Source organism: Rhyacophila brunnea, unplaced genomic scaffold, assembly GCF_057557595.1.
Source record: "Rhyacophila brunnea isolate RB1 unplaced genomic scaffold, BYU_Rbru_1.0 scaffold_18, whole genome shotgun sequence".
Lineage (NCBI taxonomy): Eukaryota > Metazoa > Arthropoda > Insecta > Trichoptera > Rhyacophilidae > Rhyacophila > Rhyacophila brunnea.
The window spans coordinates 821,873-843,574 of record NW_028232837.1 but is presented as its reverse complement, the minus strand read 5'-3'; the positions used below and the strand labels follow the sequence as shown (position 1 = coordinate 843,574).

Here is a 21,702-nt window from a genome sequence, read left to right as displayed (position 1 = left end):
ATAGACCTTGATTTAATACACAAATATTGTAATGCAATTTATTTGATACGCATTTCATGTAATAACGACAAGTTAAAATCGTCGTAATTAAGTAGGATGCCTGTAACTTAATTATAAAATCACACTGGCGCGAATCCAGCGGTTACAGATTCAAGTCCCGCCGGATGTCGTATTTTTTTCTAAAAAAAAGATTTTTTTCTAGTGAACAATGAATGGCATGATATGTTTTCAAATTATGTATGTTCAATATATCGACTTTGGAAAGGAAAAAGCACGCAAACCAGACAAATCCAATTTTATAGGAGGCACAAACACGTTTTTGTTATAGTTTTCGGTCAAAGTGAAAATACAAAATAGACATAACCTTGAAGTGCATTATAATTAATTATTTGGTTTTTGTATCCCTATGTTATCTGATATTAATTATTATTGAGTTAATTAAAAAACAAACCAATAAAAATTATGGTTAAGTCGTTTTTCCCACGTCACTTCTTCCTTTTTTTAAATTTCTAGCTAAACTTCGATAATAAATCGGCATTTGCAGTTTACATCATTTGGACACAACGTGTAGTTAGTCATTTACAACGTTATTCTGCAATAAAAGCTATTTTGAAAAACTGAGGGTTAAACCCTTTTTCCTTTCAAAAGTCGATATAGAATGTTACATTCTAAAATCTTGGCATTATTCGTTAAATAAAATAAATAGTTTATTAAAAAATAATTAAAAGAAGAAAATAATTAAAATATTAAAAAATGTAAAATGGATTTCTTTTGACTGTCCAAATTTATCATTATATTGAATAATTTCATCCAGCGCTCGAAATGGAAAAGTGTACGAACCGGAGCGCTACCTATTTGCGAACCTATTTTATAAAAATAAGTGTATTAGATGTTTTGTTATAATATGGCCCATCTAGCTCAGGCGGTCAAATTATTATTTCCACGAGACGGAGCGATAACTTTCCCGATTTTACGAACCGGAACGGCGCTCCGGTCCATTTCGAGCCCTGATTTCATGCCAATTAGTCAGGATAATAAATTGAGGTTATACTATCCGTCATATAAATATGAATTTAATAGTATATTATCCTCTTTCTATGCATATTTTTGTTATGGCTTCTCAATTCTTTTCGGTGTTATAAAGGCATCATAATTTGAATAAAATATTTTATCAAAGCGAAGTTCAAAGGTTCTGTATAACCGATTTTGTATTTCGTATGGTATGTTTGATAAAGGATATTACAAAAAAACGACGTATTTTTCTAAATAATTATGTGTATTTTTCCGGTCACGATTTTCTTTGTACCCCATCTCAAAGAGGCTGTATCATTTTCATGCGTCACCGGCTCGGCCTGTTTTCGAAGGGTTGTTTTATAAAAGACAAAGATATTATCTTTCTTTAGCCTTTACTTTTATGTCCATGGGGCGAGGGTGAGTAAGAAGGCGGCCAGGTATTCAATTTGAATTTCTCAATTCGGTCTAGCCCGTTCAACCTTCGAACTATACCTGACGGGTGATTGGTTTGTTTTCCATATCTACTAGAAAATCTGATTGAATGTTGGACTTGATACAAAGCGACTTTTTTGCTAAATTGGATGAGGATTTCACCCTATCACAAGGTCGTGCCATTTCCATTAGATCTGTAGTGGCCAATGACCTCGGGCATTCTCATCATTATTTCAAGATTGTAATAATAAAATTAGCAAATCATTTAAACTATCGCACAATAGTCGCATCTACAGTCAGCATATTCTACACGCGTGGCATCGAAGTGCAATAATGCAGAGGCCAGCAGATTTCTCAATAGCAAACTTCATCAACAATGATTCGCAATTTACCGAATATTGATGTATATAATTAGCATGTCATAGTTGATGAGTGGCTCAGTCTCAATACCTATTAGTATCAATCATAATCTCCGTCCGATCAGTAAGCTCCTGTCCAACGAGTTCGGACCTCGGGACAATATATATCATAAGTATTGTAACATAACGCTCTTTTAATATACTCTTCTACCAACTGTTTACGCTGCAAGTAAAACTCGCTCCTGCATCCATCGGAACAACCACCAATAAATCTCGACTTCTCATCTCTCCTCCTTACGACTCCCCATCTACACCTCCTGATCATCCCCAAACACAGCGGCCTCGTCCCTCAACCACGAGACTCCGCAAAAGAACATCACGTTTCTAGTCACTTCTCATGCTTACATCTCGTAGCATCAATCAAAATTCGCCCGTGTGGTTGATCCATAATGGCGCAGTGTCCAACTTATGGATCCATAGTACATTACCAGGCTGCATGAAGCGCTTCTTCGCGCAACCATTCAATTGATCACGCAAATGATTCTAGTGTGTTTCCTAACTAATAAAAATGACTATTTATTCAATATGGCGAAGGTTCGCATGTTGCTTGGCTATCACAAAAAGGGGTCACGATCAGTGTTTCATAATAATAATAATATGATGCCGAGGGCCGACAGTACAGATGAATTTATTTAAAAATACCAAAAATCACTAAAATACACGGAATACCCTTTATTTTACATGGAATCCTGAATAATATTACACTCCCTATAACCTTAGCGACAGGTTAGGGGATCCGCTTCAGGATGTGGGGTCCATGCTCTACAGTCTACACAATGACCCTCTTCCAAAACAAACATGTATCTACTTATAATTTAGATGTTGATTTAACTATTAGTTTATTAATTGTTTTATTAGCTTATCGTCCATGACGTTACTCTATATAATTGCTTGATCGAGAAAAGCATAATTCAGAATGTGCACTCTTCTCTGCGTAGGATGCTGTATCAGCCGTTGGAGGAGTGATCGGTGCCATGAATATTCCTGAGAGATGGTTTCCTGGAGCCGTGGATCTGTACCTCAACTCTCATAACATCATGCACGTACTCGTCGTCACAGCTGTATACTCCATGCATCAGGTAATTTTCTCCAATATTTTTCCACAATTCAACAATCTTTTAACGACACAAAATACTGGTTAACTTTTCAATTGTTCCAAATACGGATTTCTGGATTAGACAGTGCCTACCAAATTGGTAATTCAGAGAACTCGATGGCTGTCATACTTGTGATCAGCCTACAAGTACATGGTTCCATTGAAGCAAAATCAATCAGCGGCGATATTCAGAAAATGCCCGCATCCACAAAATCACTTACTTCAGCCACCGATGATAACCACACTTTTCTATTTCTTTTGTGTGTGCGGATCATCAACGCATCTGAGCAGTGGTGTCACCCATCCCCCGGTGCGGTAAATTTACACCCCCCCACAAACACACACATATAATTTTTCATAAAAACTTATATTTTTAAGGTACATGTGTTATATGGTACAGGTTTGTGCATGTGATGGTTTCGTGCATTCGAGCAAAACTAAAATCTGGCAAATTAAACTTTATTTTACAATATCGTTATGTGAGGACTGTGCGGGGGATGAAAACATGTTTGCGGATACATTTTGGAAGGTAAGCGCGCGCACACGCGCTCACCTAGAGGGAACATTGGTTACCATGCGTGTCCTTGCGAGTAGGTCCAGCGGAAGCACACTAGCGACACAGGAAACACGGCGGTAGAGATGGCGGTGCTCGCTTAAAACATTCATCCATTCATTAATCGGCAGGCTGCATTTATGGTACCACCTACTGACCGAGTGTCCAGTGATGCTCATAAGAATTTGAAATCAATATACCTACTTGTCTTTTACAGGCCACGGTCCTAGACATCGAATGGATGGCGGACGTGGAGTGCAGCGCGCGCGGCCAGCCGCCATCGCTCGCCGCCAACCTCCTGCCAGACTCCATCTCCAACCTCTGACACGTGCTGGCCGCGTGACCGTTCCTCATGCTGTGACGCCCCCTCCTCCCGTAACCGGAAGTGACGCAGCTCCGTCGATAGCGGATCCCCGCCGGCGGGCCCAAGCGCCGATCAGCTGATCTTAGTCCGCCATTTTGTGCACGCGTTTCCCCGCGCGGGATGTTTGATTTTGTTGACAGCTGCTGCAGCTTTTTCCTAGCGGACTCTTCGCATTTTCTTATTTTTACATACGCTATTTTGTAATATATCTTTATTCTTACAAATTGCTTCTGAATATACATATTGTTTTAAATAGCGTTGCCATTTTAAACATTCTCTAAAATAATGTTGCTACCATTCACCGCGTTACACAAAATGGCCACCAGCTTCATTATGTACAATGTACATAGTTTAATTAATTTTATTATAAATCTTTATAGTACCTACACTTATTCATTTAAACATGACGTTTTCTAGAAAGAAATTCCATAATAATATCCTGTTGATACGTTATTTTTGAGGTTATTTTTGTGCCACCATATTGCTCATGAAATGTGTAAAAATGACAACGTTATTTATACGTTAGTTTATAACTTAATTTAATGTATCGAAAACATTAGATTTACCTATATTTATCTCAATAAATCAACCGACATTAAATTATTATTTAAAACGAAATACAAAAACAAATTTAATACACGTGGGAATAATAAATATTTATTAATTACTAGTACAAATTTACAATGTGCTGGCGAAACATAAAACGACATGGTTTCGCGTGTGGAAATTATTATAATCCTTCACGTTGTACAGTATTTGAAATGTGACAGGATACGGAAATGACAAATATATTTATTTTGTCAGGGTGGGTTTCAGTGATAATTTTACCCCATGCCTGTTAGATACCCCTTCTTGCAAACGAGAAGCTAACGATCAACGTAATATTAATAATGTTTGTCTTCAGTTACTGTACTGTTATTATTATTATTCTTGAGGTATTCTTTACACGACGTGTGTCATAAAATAATATGTTAAACGTACGTATAATTAACATTACAGTGAGTTAATTTTAGTCATTTTATTTTTAAGTAGGCAATTTAAAATTAAATCTACAATAACCATATTAATATTAAGAATATTCATTGATTCGTTTATCAAAAAACTATTTATTTTAGTGATGATAAAACCCATTAAGTGCAATAGTAAATATTATCATAATGTAACGTTATTATTCGTCTTCACTATATTAAATATAGTATAGTAAAGCGTTCGTAGACAGAGTAATTTATATAATGGTCAAATTACACGAAATGGCACGATCTGCATTATAAAAATGTCACTAAATGTGTTTTAGTCTAAAGAGAAATACAAAAATCCGTATTCGATTTTACGGCTATGACCAATGATCGCATTCCTGCATACAAATCGATCTATCATCGACGTTTGGCTTCATAATTTGTCGCTTGGACGTTAAACATTAAATGAACAGACAATCTCGTAACAATATATGAAATACAACAATTATGTAACATGTTGTAATATGTTTAAACTCAATTTCAAATGCATGGTTTCCTGTGACAATTGAAATTTAATAAAAAATACTTTTAATGTAGCCATCAAGCTTGATTCAAGATGAACAAAAGATACTTTTGGTATACAAAGCACTAACAGTAAAATTGTATTGTATTGTTCGTCAACCACAACTAGCGTAAAGAGTAAAGAATATCCGTGGATTGATATCTGAATCGTTGTGTGTAATAGTGGACGGCCGGAATCAGTGAGTCGTTGAAATCGTTCGTGTAATTTAGCCATTAGAGAAGCGCTGACGTCTACATCGTCCGGTTCCTTTTTGTCTTCGCAATAGTAGGAACTGATTATTTAATTTCACTCAATCTAAAATAAATATGCATTTAATGAGTTTTGTCTCTACTTTTATGGTTGTAACATGGTTTTTACAAATGCGTAAATTGTTTTTATCGCTTATTCGTTAAACGAAAACCACACTGATCTTTTAGAGTTACACTTATTCAGGCTCAAAAATCTGGTATTCTTCATTTTTGATTTTCCGCGCGGACTTATTCTTATTCGTATTTTATTTATGTATGCACCTAACCGTGTTCCTTAAACCTTAAATCGTCTGCTTTTGCTACAAATCGTTTAAGAATCAATTATTTCAAACAAAAAAAAATACAAATTGATGTTTTAATATTTGCATATCATACGAAGCAAATAATAATATTATTGTACATAATTATTATATAGTTGTATGTACATCTTATGATAACTCGAGTTAATTTAATTCCAAAATTTACATACTGTAATAATAACATACTAATTTAAAGATAGTAAATATATCTATTATTATACTGATTTAAACAAAAAAAAATCAGTGTTGTGTACATTTGTGGTTCTAATAATATCAAAAGGTTGTATGTCACATTTTTTACAATTTAACGGTTATCTATGTCATATAACTATACCTAAGTACTATTTATAATATTATACTGATAATGCATTCGTCAAAAAATTATAAAGTAGTAAATTTTCAAAATAAATTTTTCCAACAGTATTTTTTTTTAAAATGTGACATACAACTTTTTGACAGTAAAATTAATTTTGTTATATTTCATACAATACGGTCATGAGTTTTCAAATATGCTAATTAAATTAGTGCGCGTACATTATAATATTCGAGACTTTTAAAATCAACTACATAATATTATAATGTTTTGCCCATGGTTTTAAATTAACTCGAATTATTAAAATTAATTAAATTGCTTCGAAGCGCACATGTTTTAAAACTGAATACACGTAAATACAATCGCTAGTTGCAAAAGAACAGATATTTTGTAATAGGTACTATCAATAGTACAGAATAGCTAGATGTAACTACTTTACGACCTTGTTCAAATGAATTTGAAAATATTATTATTATGTCTCATGTGGGATAAAATAGAAATCGGCTGTAATTTTATTTATCGCGTGTTTTTATTCTGCCGTGACAAAACAGAAACAATCATATTTCACACGTAAGTGAATGGTTCATATTTGGTCTCATTTAAAAGGCAAAAACAATATTGTTTTATGAAATATTGAATGGTTGGTGTATTGTTATTAAATAACCTTTAATTCTGTCGATTTTATCAACCATTACATATATATCCAAATATGTAATTAATCGCATGTGCGTTTAATGCGGCTGTATCTGTTATGGGTGCAACGTATACGCAGTACGCACGATATTATGTATTACTACTGCGTTGTACGTATGCGTTGAACGCATACGCTTTATCCCGGCGTGTATGTTTCCACATGAGACAGTTAATAATTATTTTAAGTATAAATTATTAGAACACGCACTTTTATAATTAGGTCTAGCAGAATAAATGGCGAAATAGAATAATTATGATGCGAAGCACACTATTGCTTACATTTCAATGATACCTTCTATGATTAGAATTATTGTGGAATATTTCTTTACAACATGATAAACATTTTCACTTTACACCAGCTGGCTAACTACTTACCAACAAAAATATTGTAGGTATATGATTTTGTGTTAGTGTAATGCTATTTGAGTCGCCATAACCATAGATAACAGACGTATATACATTATTTCATATAAGTAACTCACATTTTGCGATTTTGTAATTTTTGAGTTCAATATACCAAGTGATTCTAAATGCATTCATCTAAAGAAACATAGTTGGCTATCAAAAGTCACTTTAAACCAAATCGTTTACAAAATTGTTGACTGTTGGTATCATAACTCACATTTTTTAATGAATAATAACATAACCAAAAAGGGAGCTCTATTCCTCATATTATACATATGTCTGTAGCCTTAGAGTACCTATTATATATATTTAAAAAAAATCGACTCACTCACTCATTAATATTCAAGTGAGGTAGAATACTTTCTAATTACAAAAAACAGTGCTCTGGTGGTTTTTTTTTCAGATTATCTCAAAACTCGATTTTTGGAATATGTGAGTTATGACTCTAGGCAACTCATTTGTATAAGTATACAATTCTTTGATTAGCTAATCATCAGACGTACATTAAACCAAGCGTGACTTACTTATAAAATACTTTGTTGGTTTTATTAGTAAGTTACTTGTAAAACTTATTGTTTTTATCAATGGTTGCAACTTGCTTGGTTTTTGCAAGCTTTTGCATATTCTCGCGGAGATGGAGAATTATTGCCTTACATGGTAATAAATAGCATGTACGCGATGATCAAAGAGACTTAAATCATGCTAATAATTATAACTAAACAATTCAGTTACTTTGCGGCGCTCTTTCTGTTCTGTGTCCTATTATATCACAGACGAGTTATATTAACTCATTTAGTGCTAACACCGCGACTGGCGCGGAGTAATGGGCCATTAGATATAATTAACGTGTTATTTAAATGTGGTAATTAAAAGGTCAGCAGTGATTGTCTTAAGATCTTTTACGTAATTTTCGTCTCATAATCAATCTAATTCGCCATTTTGTGCGACTCCTAAGAAGTCCCGGAAGAAACCTATTTCCTCTTAATCCATCTTATAGTCTTCCTCGTTTCTCTGCAACCAGTCAAGCCCTAGTGGAACATGGCTGAGCGCGATCTCCAAGTCGACGTTTCAATACCTTTAATCCACGAGTCGAATTATAATTAAGTATTTAATAATATTATTGTACATAATCTTGTTAAAAAGAAAGTAATTCAATTCGTCGCAATTTGAATAATCGCTTTAAAAAGTTTAATCGAGCCCCAGGTTGTTCTTGGTAAATAAAAAACCACAAAAATAAACTAAAAATGTTTTTTTTTACTTTTGAGCAAGTAAATAAACGCGGCGTTTTTGTGACAAAAATAGATTTAATTTATTTGCGCCCCAAAAAGCTCTGTGAATACATTTATTATTAATGTAAATTCACTTGAATATTTAATATTTCAGGTTGGGTTTTAGCATTGAATCGGACTTTAATAATATCAATATTGATAGTCAATAATACATAGAAATATTATAACTTGTCTACATCTAACCATAAAAATATATTACTACAATCACTACAAAAACCAAAAAAGTATACTTAGGTACCTATAGTGCATTAATTCTGTACCTCAGAGTCAATGTGTCTTAAGTACTTACGGTTTTATCAAAATAACTTAAGTACTGATTTTATAAGTAACTACATAAAATAATAACTTTCATAACCAGTTATTCACCTTTTAAGTACTTATATTCATAACAGAACTATGAAATTTCTAAAACCATAACGCTATAAGTCCATTAACATTTTAGCGTCTGAAAACTCGTTATTTCCGTTTTCCAATTGCTCTTTTTAAACTTAAGATACATTGGTTTTCGGGTACGGAATGAATTATAAAAACTTCTTTATGTGTCATTTTCTAAACAAAGTCTCTGGTAGCAGTTTTTTTTAAATACTTACCTATTTTGCTATGAAAAGTGACTAACGCATTTCTTATATTCTTGAGCCAAGAAATGCGGCTTCATCCTGATCACCACATGTTCTCTCTATTTTCCCTTGTATGATTATCAGAAGCAGTGCATATTAACTCATTCACTACTGACTAGTTAATTACCACAACTCGGTCAGTGCTAAAGACACGGCTGGCGTACAGCAATTAGCATGATAATTAAATGTGGTAATTAACTGGTCAGCAGTAAGAGTATAATATGTATCTAATGGCCACACGCCAAGCGTGTTCTTAGCACGGAATGTGTTGTTTGTTATTAAATTGCACATGGTGTGGCCTGAGATTCCACTTTTGAACTCATTCATTGGAGTCTCCGTGACAGCTAGAGTACAGATTCTCCGGTAAAGTAACCGTATATCTCGAAAGCATTTAATTGATTAGGTATCGACAGTAGAGAATTGAAAGGATTTAACCCTCAGTTTTTTCAAAATATGTTTTATTGGATTGTACATGACTAAATTCATGTTGTGTTCAAATTTGGTTCATATGATGTAATCTTCAAATACCGAGTTATTATTAAAATGTAGCTTACATTTAAATGGGGGAAAAGGACTTAACCATCATTTTTATTGGTTTTTCTTTAATTATTTAAATAATTAATTCAGATCGGGAAAATAAAACACCAAATTTTTAATCATCATGCAGTTCAAAATGATGTATATTTTATATATCAACATAATAAAAACATTTTTGTGCCTCCTGTAAAATTTTATTTCTGTGGGTTAAGTCCTTTTGTAATTTAAAAGTCGATATGTACTCATTTCTTGAGTTAGAGTCCATGGTCCTGTATCACACAAGGAAATAGAGAAGACATATCATTAAGCCAACCGTGTCTTTAGGTGTATATTTAAATAACGATTGCGGGTGATTTCGTTTAACTGGTAAATGCATTTTTCTTATCTAACTATTCTGATTTGCATTCTACGATGTTATTATTTAATTTATCACACTTAAATGAACAAACTTATAACATCCTACAATCAAAGATCAAAATATAACTAGCTTTAATAAATAGTTAATTAAAATTAATAAACTTGGGGCTCAAGATTTTTGATTTATTTTTACGCCGATTGGCCTAACATCCCGGTGGGGATATATTTTTCTTCTAATTAAAAACTAATTATTTATTATGACTTATATAATAAATAATTAAAATGTTATTATTTATAATATTATTCCCCACTACTTCAGGCTGCTGTGATTATTTAAGTGACTTGATCTATTGTTAGGTGACTTAACAAATTAATAATTAAGTGTTGTTATCACCATCAATATTATTATTTCGTTGATTTTTATTTATTTATTTATTTGTTAGGTAATTTATTGCCTAAATTGAGTATAATCTTTGTAATTATTATTATTATGTATAAAATAAAGTTATATAATATACCTACAATAGATTTTGATGTCTGTCTTTAATGTAAAAATGTAAATAGGTAATCAACGTCGTGGCGGTCATAGGGCAAAAAAATCTTATGTTTTTCATTTATCTAGAATGATGGATTTTGCAAGAAACATTTTATTGACATACAATGTTTTGTTACCACACAATATTAACAAATAAAATGGCGTATGTACCTATGTGGCCGCGCGGCATAAGCGTTGGACTATAAAGCCGTGGGTCCCAGGTTCGAATCCTGGGTCTGGCAAGTACACATATTGTTTTTCAATTTGTGTGTGTCAGGGTAAGGACCTAATAGGTTGAGCAAGTGGCTGACATCCATTTCTCGTAAAAAACAAAATCTGTCAATACAAACCTCCACTATGTACCTATTATACAAAAGGTCCTATGTCAAATAAAATAATTGCCTACACAATAAAACAATGTAGAGGGGGAACTCAATCACATAAATGTATGTATTGACTAACGCCCAAGGAAGGTGGACATGATAGAACAGTGACCTCTAAATCCGTGGGTAGGTATTCCACTTTTTGAAATTCACATGTTGGTTGTTCAATGGGTGTGTACGTATCCAGGCCATGGATCCAATGATTTTAGCGAAAGGTTAAGAACTATTCCTCGCACCAATCTACTAAGCGTATTTAAAAATACTGCAGCCATATTAACTTAAAGCTATATATAACGTTGGATTTATAAAATGAGAAAATATACATTACCATATACCATTTATTATGAAGTGTCAAATAAAATTACCTACATAGAATGTTGGATTATAACTGTAATATTTTGTTAAGAGTGTTTCTTGCATATTCTAAGATTAAATGGCCGCTACCGACTTCTGTAAATTGTGCTATGTGGTCCACGCCGTAATATAAGACAACTGCATTGCATTCTATTAAAAAATGTGGTTAAGATTAAAAAGAAATCACTAAGTATTATTTAATGCTTGAACCAACTAAGTTTTATAAAGTGATTTATAAATAGATGGCTTACGTGACTCGGCTGAATTCAATTAAAATGTCAACAGTTTTAAAATGTCAAAAGGTGATATCTACAAATACACAAGTTTAAAAATGACACAAATAAATTTACCTACCTAATAATATGTCAACAGGTACTCTACTTTACAAAAAAATGTAATCCATAACTATTGAACATCGTAAAAACAAAAAGGTTTTTATGATTGTCCATAATAATGTCCATAAGGCTCTTTTGATAGTTATTAGACGTCTGAGTTGATAATTCATTTAGTAGGTATACTGAATTTTAATACAAAAACATTACAGTTTTTAACTTTAAGCCTCAAACAGAATTTTGTAGGTATTATAATTTGTAAATTTCAATCAATATGATTTTGACTTACAAACTTTACGCACATACAAAATCAATGTTAACCCAAAACTGACTTCACACACAGCTCGCGAAATTCCATAATAAGCGTGCCTGTCAATCTGTCAAACATCTGAAACGTCTTCATAAGTAAAAATGTCATTAGGTACAGTTTGGAAATTACTTGGTATTTTATCTAATGTTAATCTAATGTATCTATACCTAAGTACATGGAGCAATTTTAGCAGCTGCAACAAACCTCTACCGTGCCGCAGTCATTTTATTTGGTAGGTACCACAAGTTTTTTTTAAACTTTATTGTACTTCACAACCGATGCATCGTATGCATAATTTTGGAGAAAATTTGCCAAAGGGAGATTTGTACCTACAGTATCGTATATTTTAACGTTTAGATAGATATTGATAACGGAAATATCAAATTCCCAAAACCAAAAAGTCAAAAGTCCATCGACAGCGACTGTAACATCGTAAATGTGCACCTATGTGCACCAATGCATTAAATAACATGTGTTTTGTAGTTGTCATTACTGTTTAGCTGAAATTGATGAGTTTTGGTTTATATGTGCGAAGTCGCTTAGTATTAAAACGGTCCAGCCATATCACAGTTTGATGACATTACAGACTAGTTACAGTGAGCCGTCATTTACAGAACTAAAAATAAGTGTTTTTTTAATAATATGATATTTAAAGTGCAAAGTTTACATTAATGAAATTGAATATTTACTTAATAATGTCATATCTTGAAACAACTGTTGGATGTTTTATCATTTTTCGTGATCGATTCTGAAAATTTGATAATAACCAATGTTTACACGCTGAAGATTTGATATATTATAATATCTATGTGGATGTGGATATTATTAAATATTGTTACCAAGTAAGACTTCTGTTGCCTTACGGCCCTTGCGCTTACAACAATTTACACACGTGGACCCATACATAATGTTAAAAATTTCCATATTTACTTTTAGTGACCAAAAAAATATTATCAGAGCAATAATTATTTGTAAATTATCGTCTTTGATATGTTCACAATAATACTATTGTTAAATTTAGAAACTAAAAAAACTATTAGTTCTATTCTTCTCAGTAGATTATAGTTAAAATTACCATAATGTAACAACAAGATATTCACTTTCTTATTGTATTTTTTGTGTAAAATATGACCAACTGATGGATGTGACAACCCTGAATAAAAAGTCAATGCCAATTAAAATTTCTTGAAGAAAATCTATTATCTGCTGAAGAATAGTACCTATATATTAATCTATTCTATATCGATACCTGCTTCGGTTTTCTTATATCAAGTATATTTTGACAAAAGGTCGTAAGGTTAATATATTATTTTTTATTAATATTCTAACAAGAAAAAGGTTGTAACTTCGTCGCAGAATAATCTTGGTGATTGGACCTTCAAGATGCTGAAAATAAAATTCTAAACAATACAACTTATTTTTGTTAAAAATGTACATTAGACCTATTGACTACACACACACACACACACACACACACACACGCACGATATAATAGATACTTGGGTACTTTTAACATTGCATTGAGATTTTTTGACTTGGGTTGTTTTTCCATCAAAGGTGAAAAAATATTATTTGTAATTATAGCATAACATTGAAACTTAATAACTTTACCTGGTCAATTTTTACAACTACTTATATTCGATAAATTTCTTTATAAAATTATTGAATTATTGAACCCATGTTTTTGAACACTCTTGACAATGATTTGAATGTCTTCCAATTCACAGAAAAAAATAGACGTCCATGGGTGTAATTATGATAACTAAAAAGTACGTACCTGAAAGGGTGGTTAAGACTTTTGACGTGAAAAGAAAGATAACTTTTATAATGTAAATATCAAATTTCAATGGCACTTCAATAAAAATCGTACTTTTTTCTCTTTAATTGATATCACATCCATAGATTGGTCATACTTTTATGAAAAGCAACCAAAGAATAATTTGGGGATTTAATCTTTGTAAACTAGCGAAATAAAACAGTTTGTGAAAATTACCACTGTTCAACATTTTCATTAATTATATTTTGTAGGACTATTGTAACTATTAAGGTTTTTAATGTTAATTTATTTTTAAAGAAACTATTCCATGATATTATACCTAATTATGCTTTTATGAATAAATTGAAAATGGAGGATGAATACTTTATATACTGATCACACAGCGGATTACAAAAAAATGACTAGACAAAAGGGTTTAACTACCAAAATCACGTCTCTGCTACAGATATTTGTAGATACACCCTTTTGATATTACAAACGATAAAAACCTTAAGCCTACGTGTCTCTCTTTCTGTCTTGCGCTCACAAATCATACAAGGCATGGCATTGTACGGTGATGAAAAGGTTACAAGAATAAACTTTGTATTTACCTATGCATCAGATGGAATATGGATGTTATGAAAAAGTACATAATATTATTGGGCATTCGCTGAATGACGAGTGTATAAAACGGTTGTACCGAAAATAGTAATAATCGTTCCACTAGGTTAGGGGTTAGAATTAAGTTTACTAGAAGAAATTAGGCGTAGCGGCATGAAAGAAATTTAAAAGATATTCGCAAAAATGTATAGGAGCCGTGATTTATAAAACAAATAATATTAGAATAATATCACATTTATAAATAAATACAGCTAATGAAAATTATTGCACATTTGAATGCTTAATAAGACAGCGATTGAAAATGGATTTATCATATTTTTATTTGCATCAAAACAATAATTAATTACTTAATGGTTTTGTTGAATTGTATGCTAAAAGGTTGTAAGTCAGTGTACAAATAACATAATGCATCCTCACTTACGCTTTTCAGCTTCATACCATGCTATTTACGGTTTTTCTATAAAGCAATAATCTTTTATTGAATAGAAACGAATCAGACTTTCTCGGTGTAGGTATTGGAAATAATATTATTAGATTATCTTATGAAACGGAAAGGAATATTTTGAGTATAGCCGTGGAACGAGAGAAAGTATTCTAGATCGTTTCATTTGTTTTATTAACAGATGAAATAAAACTGGAACTTCACAAGACAGGAATGTACAGCCGCAGTAAGAAATCTTTATTTCAGATTCTAATGGTCCTATGTCCAAAACCAATAATTGAAAAAAGATTTATACACTTACACCGTTTTGTATATGCATTACTATTTATTTTCATTGCAGAAATATGTTTTTCAATTTATTGTCTTGGAATTTATAAATCTACAGTTGAAAACTCATTTTGTGTCGCTTGACATAGGACTATTAATTAAATAAATAGTTTCGATTATATAGTTCTAAAATTATATTTTGTAAATATTGTATATTATTTTCATTAATAAAAGAAAAATTATCGTTTCCTAATGAATTACTTTTAATATTACCTAATGGAAATGGGTTCACCAAAGATGTTTAGTCAGTTTGTATTAGTTTTAAGTTTATTAATTGTAGGGATTTCTCACAAAGGTACAGTTAATACTAAATTTAATAAAAGAATTAAGGTATTAGAATGTGAAGGTAATGATTGGTCGAGAAGCGAAATGTGTTAATCTATTAATAATATTATTATAAATAAATTAAATTTCAAGTCTTGTTACTTATTTATGAATTTATACCTATAAGAGTAATACATTTTCCACTGACCTAACAGATTATTAATTGATCGTCTGAGACTCAAGTAAAATTTCAAATATTTCATAATGTCATGAAGATAACACAAGCTTATACATATCTATGAATACAGTTCAGTTTTGTTAACAATTATGTAATTATGACGTGTAGATGAAAAGATTCTACAGCAGGGTTTACTTAAAATATTAGTTAAAAGGTGCCAAGTCCATTCTGGCTATTTTTGAGTAAGCTAGGTTCAAACATAACATTTGAGTATTTCTTATTCTGTAAGGGAAGGGTATGATTTCCATTACATAATAACTTAAAAAATGTACTCAAAATAACACTTTAGAATTGTAATCATACACTTACAGAATTAGAAATACTCAAATATTATGTTTGAACCTAGCTTACTCAAAAAAAAACCAGAATGGACTTGGTTCACTATGCTTGTGAACCATTCATATTTTATAATCTATTATGATTTGAAAACATTGATATACTACTAGATGAGGAGTTCCCATACAAGTGTCATTTTAAAAATGTACCACAAAAGAAGATATTACGAATATCGTCTTATAATATTTCCTTGTAGGTATAATGCGTTAAGACCGTTAACATGGATTCCCGAATTTCACCCGTATTGCCCTGGCTGTAAAACTAAATTTGCATTCTTGGAATAGTGATCCTAAGGGTGTCTGCAACCCAAAGCTTGCAAGCTACCAAAAATTCATGTCTGAGCGGACAGAGCAAGTCGTCATGCGCTGACTATTAGTTAGAGTAAGATGCAAGCTAGATCGGGCTTACTCATAATTATTGCCAGGTCGTTTTCGAGACAAATATTAAGTGAGCTTATATCGAGTTAAGTCCGCTGATATTAAAACAGTAAGTTTTAACACTGGCCGAGTCGCTGAAAATCAGGCGTCATTAAGAAGCATATGATTCATCCAGTAGTATATCAATGTTTGAAAAAGACTTTAGTCATAACAGTACATTTAATTGTATTTTAGATATGGTTTCATAAATAAGCATTGCTGATTAAATCGATAAAACCTTTAATTTTGCAGTATTTCATTCTTCGGTTTAATTACTCCTAGAAATCAACTGAATTTGAAATTGAGAATGAAGTAAAACGGATGTAACTACTGAAAATTGAATTTGCCATGTGAATTTAAAAATATCCGAGGAGGTAAAGTACGGTTATTTCGACATATGTATACTTTTGGTGATGTCTATAGGTCTATTCAAAATGACATACGTCAGCAAATAATAAGTTAGGTCAGTGTGAATGAAGACAAAAATTTTCATATCAAAATAAATAAAGATAATAAGATATTTTTGTTGTATTCGAAACTATTTTTGATTTAATCGAAATGAAATGAAAATAATTTATCTTTGTGCGAGGCACATTTTTATTTTTATACCTCTCTAATTCAATCTAATAAATTCTCTTAAGATTTTCAGTCGTAGTGCGTTTAGAAAACATATTGAATTTTTATGATACGTAGAGAAAAAAATTCATAATAAACACATAAACTCTAAAATATTGTATTAAATAAATTTTCTTCGGATAGTGGCATCCATGATATAGAAATAATTGTATACTTAAACAAAGTAAAATATTATCGTTTATTATTTATTGTTATCCGTCAAAATACCTACCCAATTTACGATTTCTTAAACTTTTAATAATATAGCATATTATTACTATAGAGACTTTCAGGCTAATTATTGTAATATATATATTAGCCATAGGATTGTTTAAAAATAAAACTATGCAAAAACACGGTAACGTTTCTTAAACTTGCCGTATTGTTAACGTCAATTATAAAGGAAAAAATCGCAACTTTTTTCTTTCCGTTGATTGAAATCTACAATAATTTCCAAAGGAGCGTAAAATTGTAAATAAATAATAATGTATGGAAAAGACGGTATAATTAAAATTAATAGTTACAATATTGTAACCTATTAATGTTTTCCATAATGCTTACAGTTTGGCTGTATAGAATTAAAATGTAAAAAAAAGATTTCCCTTTCCCCGTTTTACAAATATTTTTTTGACACTGTCAAATTTTATATAAACAAGAGAGGCAGATAAACATTCTCTTTTTAAATATTTCAGTCTTCGATTTTTAATTAACGAATCAGGTTAAAAAAAAGTCTATGTAAAAAATCTCAGATAATTTTGCAATCGAGCTGTCATAATTTTTTTTATCTTAAAGCTTTATTAAATTAAATAAACTTCTTTTTTAAGCATGAAATTATTTTGATCTCGATAAAAATTAAAACTTTAAATCGCTTGTAGGATTAAAATAAAAATTACCAGATGAATAAAGTTTGTAAGCGAATAAAAAGCCATTGAAATAAAATCAATATCATTTATTAATTATTAAATAATTCCACAATTTACATAAATGGTTTTTGGGTAAATAAACCATAGGTTCTCCACTCCTTGAAAATGTATCATAATACAACATGATAATTATAATTATATACATACACTAAAGTTAATTGTACAATTGTTGCTATGATGGATTAATTGATTTGGATGTGACAATTTTTAAGTATTTTTATGCAACACTTAGATTGTATTATTTACTAGAACAATAAAATACATACATTACATATTGACGACTTGTTTTTATTACAATTAGACCTTACATAATGCACTCTAAAATGTTATTTGGCGTGTGGAACTAAGGTAAGAGACCAAGGCCTTCCGCTCACGAGAATACTCAAACAAAACGAGACCGAAACTAAAATTCCAGCCAGTATCCAGAACCAGATAATGTATTTCAATGGCAGCTCGCTCACGGCAAGACTAGAATCTCTCAGTTTCAAAACGTTCGCTACTAAACTGAAGAGACGCGACATGCTAGTCTTTCAGTCTCTCAATTTCCAGTCTCCCATAAAACAGTGGTGCCAAGATCAGTAGATTCGATAAAAAATCATATTTTCTTACCAAAATTGGTAGCACTAAACTGAACTGAACAAACAATAACAATTCTGGACGTCAAAAGTTAAAGATGGGCGAACCGATTTTAAATTTTAAATTTGTGGCAGAAATTGAGAAATAGTCATGCCTTTATAATTACAGGTTGCCAGAATATTCCCATTCCCGTCAAGATATTACATAAAAAGCTTAGAATGAAGTAGGATAGACAATGGGTTTGACAGTTTGAGGTTATGAGATTTTTATTTCAAATGGGATTCAGTAGCGCCGTGTGCGAAACATCAGTCATTGGCCAGTTTATGAGTTCCATCAGCAACCAGTCCGTCGGATTTTAGTTTCTCCATGAGCGAAAGGACATATAGGAACCAAAACTCTTAAACAATCATACAGTAAATTGGAAGAAAAATATAATATAAACTGATATCACGACAGCCATTTTGCTAATTAACCCAAATGATTGTCATTCAACTCTGCAGATGGCTAATTTAATTTTTGTGAAATTTCAATTACATAACAAGCAATATCTTCCAAAAGGTTTTCTTTTTAATTATATTTTTATTCAAGACTGAATGTACACAAGATATAAAAATACTGAAAATACATAAATCGGAAAGTCTTGGATCGCTTGGACACTCATTATACGAAATTGAAACATTATTATACAAATTCGATACATGGATTTATTTTAATATGAAAATTAGGCAGTCGGCGACATAACGGCAAATACCTTAATTTTGATTTACGAACAACGTTACAGTTGAAATTTTCCAAAATTTAAACAAGAGTTAGAAGTGCTGCACATAAAAAAAAATAAACTGCAACATTATTATAAGGTTAATAAAGATAAATATAAGTCATTCAATCCAAATCATCATCATAATGTTACATTCTTTTATAATATCATATTAAAATGTATCTTTAAATATTATGCAAGTGTGAAACAAGTACCTACACAATATTATATATGCAAATCTGTGAAACCTTATTTATACATCATACTGAAATAAAAAGTCGTTTATTATCAAAACATTAAAAATGAAAGCAAAACATTTATTTTTTTGCCAAATTTCAAACATTTTAATTTATAGCACCATATTTCTAAAACACATCAAAGTCTACATCCAGTGTTGCCAGCACAAATCAATTATCTACCAGTGCTTAATAGGCCTAATTAATTTATTCATTTTAAATAATAAATTAATAATTAATTTTAGTACGGGGAGAAAAGGATTGGCATGGTTTTCATCAATTTATTATAGTATTACTATACTATGCGGTAGGTGTTCGAATATACAATACGCAAAAAATTAACTTGAGTCAAAAGAAGAAAAATATTGTATTGAATAATAAATGGCCATTGCAAAACGTATACCTAACACTATACAGTGTCCGGAAACTTGTACGTATACAGTTCGCCGTATCACACTTCACCGTGAAATGTTGTGTCGGAAATAAATGGTCATATATTAAAGACTGGCCTTGCTCTTTGGGTCGTATTTTTTTTTTACCATGTTTGATCCTAATAGGATCATATGAGCCTCCACAGAGTAGAGGTTTGTGTTAACAGATTTTGTTTTTTACGAGAAATGGATGTCAGCCACTTGCTCAACCTGTTAGGTCCATACCCTGACTCACACACAAATTGAAAAACAATATGTGTACTTGCCAGACCCAGGATTCGAACCTGAGACCCACGGCGTGATAATCCAACGCTTAAGCAGCGCGGCCACCGTGGGTGTATAGTACTGACATAAAATTCATGTCTAAATAAAACACCGTTCTTGGCGGCGTACACTTTACAGGTAGCCAGCAGCAACAAATTTTGAAAATAGTCGATACACTGGATTATTATTTGTTAGGTTAGGTTAGGTTAGGTTAGGTTAAGTTTTCATTCTTGAATTCATGAATTTTGCCGAAATCAGCTATGAAAATTGAATTAATGTTCATATTGAATCTAATAAAATTGGAGACCGTATAGTATACGCTCATCTCTTTCCAATAGAAAGTTCACATTGAACTGTGCCACGGTGAAATGTTTTACGTATAATGTACATGTAACCACACTATACATGTCAAGTAGAATACATACGGACCCTTTTTAAATCACTACAATCAAAAGTAGATTAATAAATAGCCACTGTTCTGTATTAACAGAATATATTATATTTTTATTATGAGAGTGATTACTAACGATGCTAAAATACTGAGGAAAAAGAAATCTAAATATCTATACTTATTGAAAACATCTTTCAGTAGAATAGCTTTAGCAAAAGTTAAATTATAAACATTTTCACAATGGGCTTACAAATGTTATTTTAACACAATGCTTACGGGCCCTTTTAATTAATTTTGTAATTAACGTGTTAATTTGCATTTGAAAAGTAATTAGCAAAAACACAATTTTGTGCGGCCCGTAAGCTATGGGTTAAGAGACTTTTTAAATGACAAATTGTTAAGTCATTCGTCCAACCCATTGGGTCAAACACACATTACAAGAGACAACATGCGATTTTGGCAGACGCGGGATTCAAGCATGCATCCGTGGCTTCAAAGTCGGACGCTCTACTACTTAACTAATAAGATATAATCTCTAAAAACAGAGGTTTATAAATAATAAATTGTATATATATATATGTATAACACATACATAGTAAGAAAATACAGTGCACACTTATTTAATTAGATAGGTACTGAACCGTTATCAGTAAGTTGTGAGGTCAATCACGAAATCAGAATAAGAAAAGGTAACAATACTAAGACGCGTCGGTTTTTTGTTCCAGGAGACAGACAACACAAAAACGTTCTGATTTTTTTACACACGTATGTGTAAATAAAAGGTAAACTACACAGTGCATCAGTAGCGAAGGGTGGAAGTAGGCTGTTAAGATCCGCCATAAATTGTGCATGTTAAACTTTGTTAGTCACACGTATTTGTTTTTATTGAACTAAGACTACAATTTACAAATGGTGTTGGTTAGTTTAAACAATCAATTAAACCCTGCCTAAACCAAACCATAATAGTTTTGGTATACTTTGGGCGATACAACAGAATTGTGCACATTTTTTCATCCATAC

The 21,702-nt window shown here is 31.6% G+C and overlaps 1 protein-coding gene and 1 long non-coding RNA gene across 2 annotated transcripts in view; one reads left to right on the top strand and one right to left on the bottom strand.

The window, feature by feature from the left end:
* The window catches only part of LOC147073088 (progestin and adipoQ receptor family member 4), a 300,264-nt gene extending 294,271 nt beyond the window's left edge, over positions 1–5,993 (top strand). The window contains exons 5-6 of the mRNA XM_085945223.1: positions 2,804–2,944; positions 3,732–5,993. Of these exons, the coding sequence (XP_085801349.1) occupies positions 2,804–2,944; positions 3,732–3,839 (249 nt within the window). The 3' untranslated portion in view covers positions 3,840–5,993. The remainder of the gene's footprint in view (positions 1–2,803; positions 2,945–3,731) is intronic.
* Positions 1–21,702, bottom strand: part of LOC147073085 (uncharacterized) — a 692,917-nt gene that overhangs the window by 652,602 nt on the left and 18,613 nt on the right. The gene's annotated exons all lie outside the window — the stretch shown is intronic.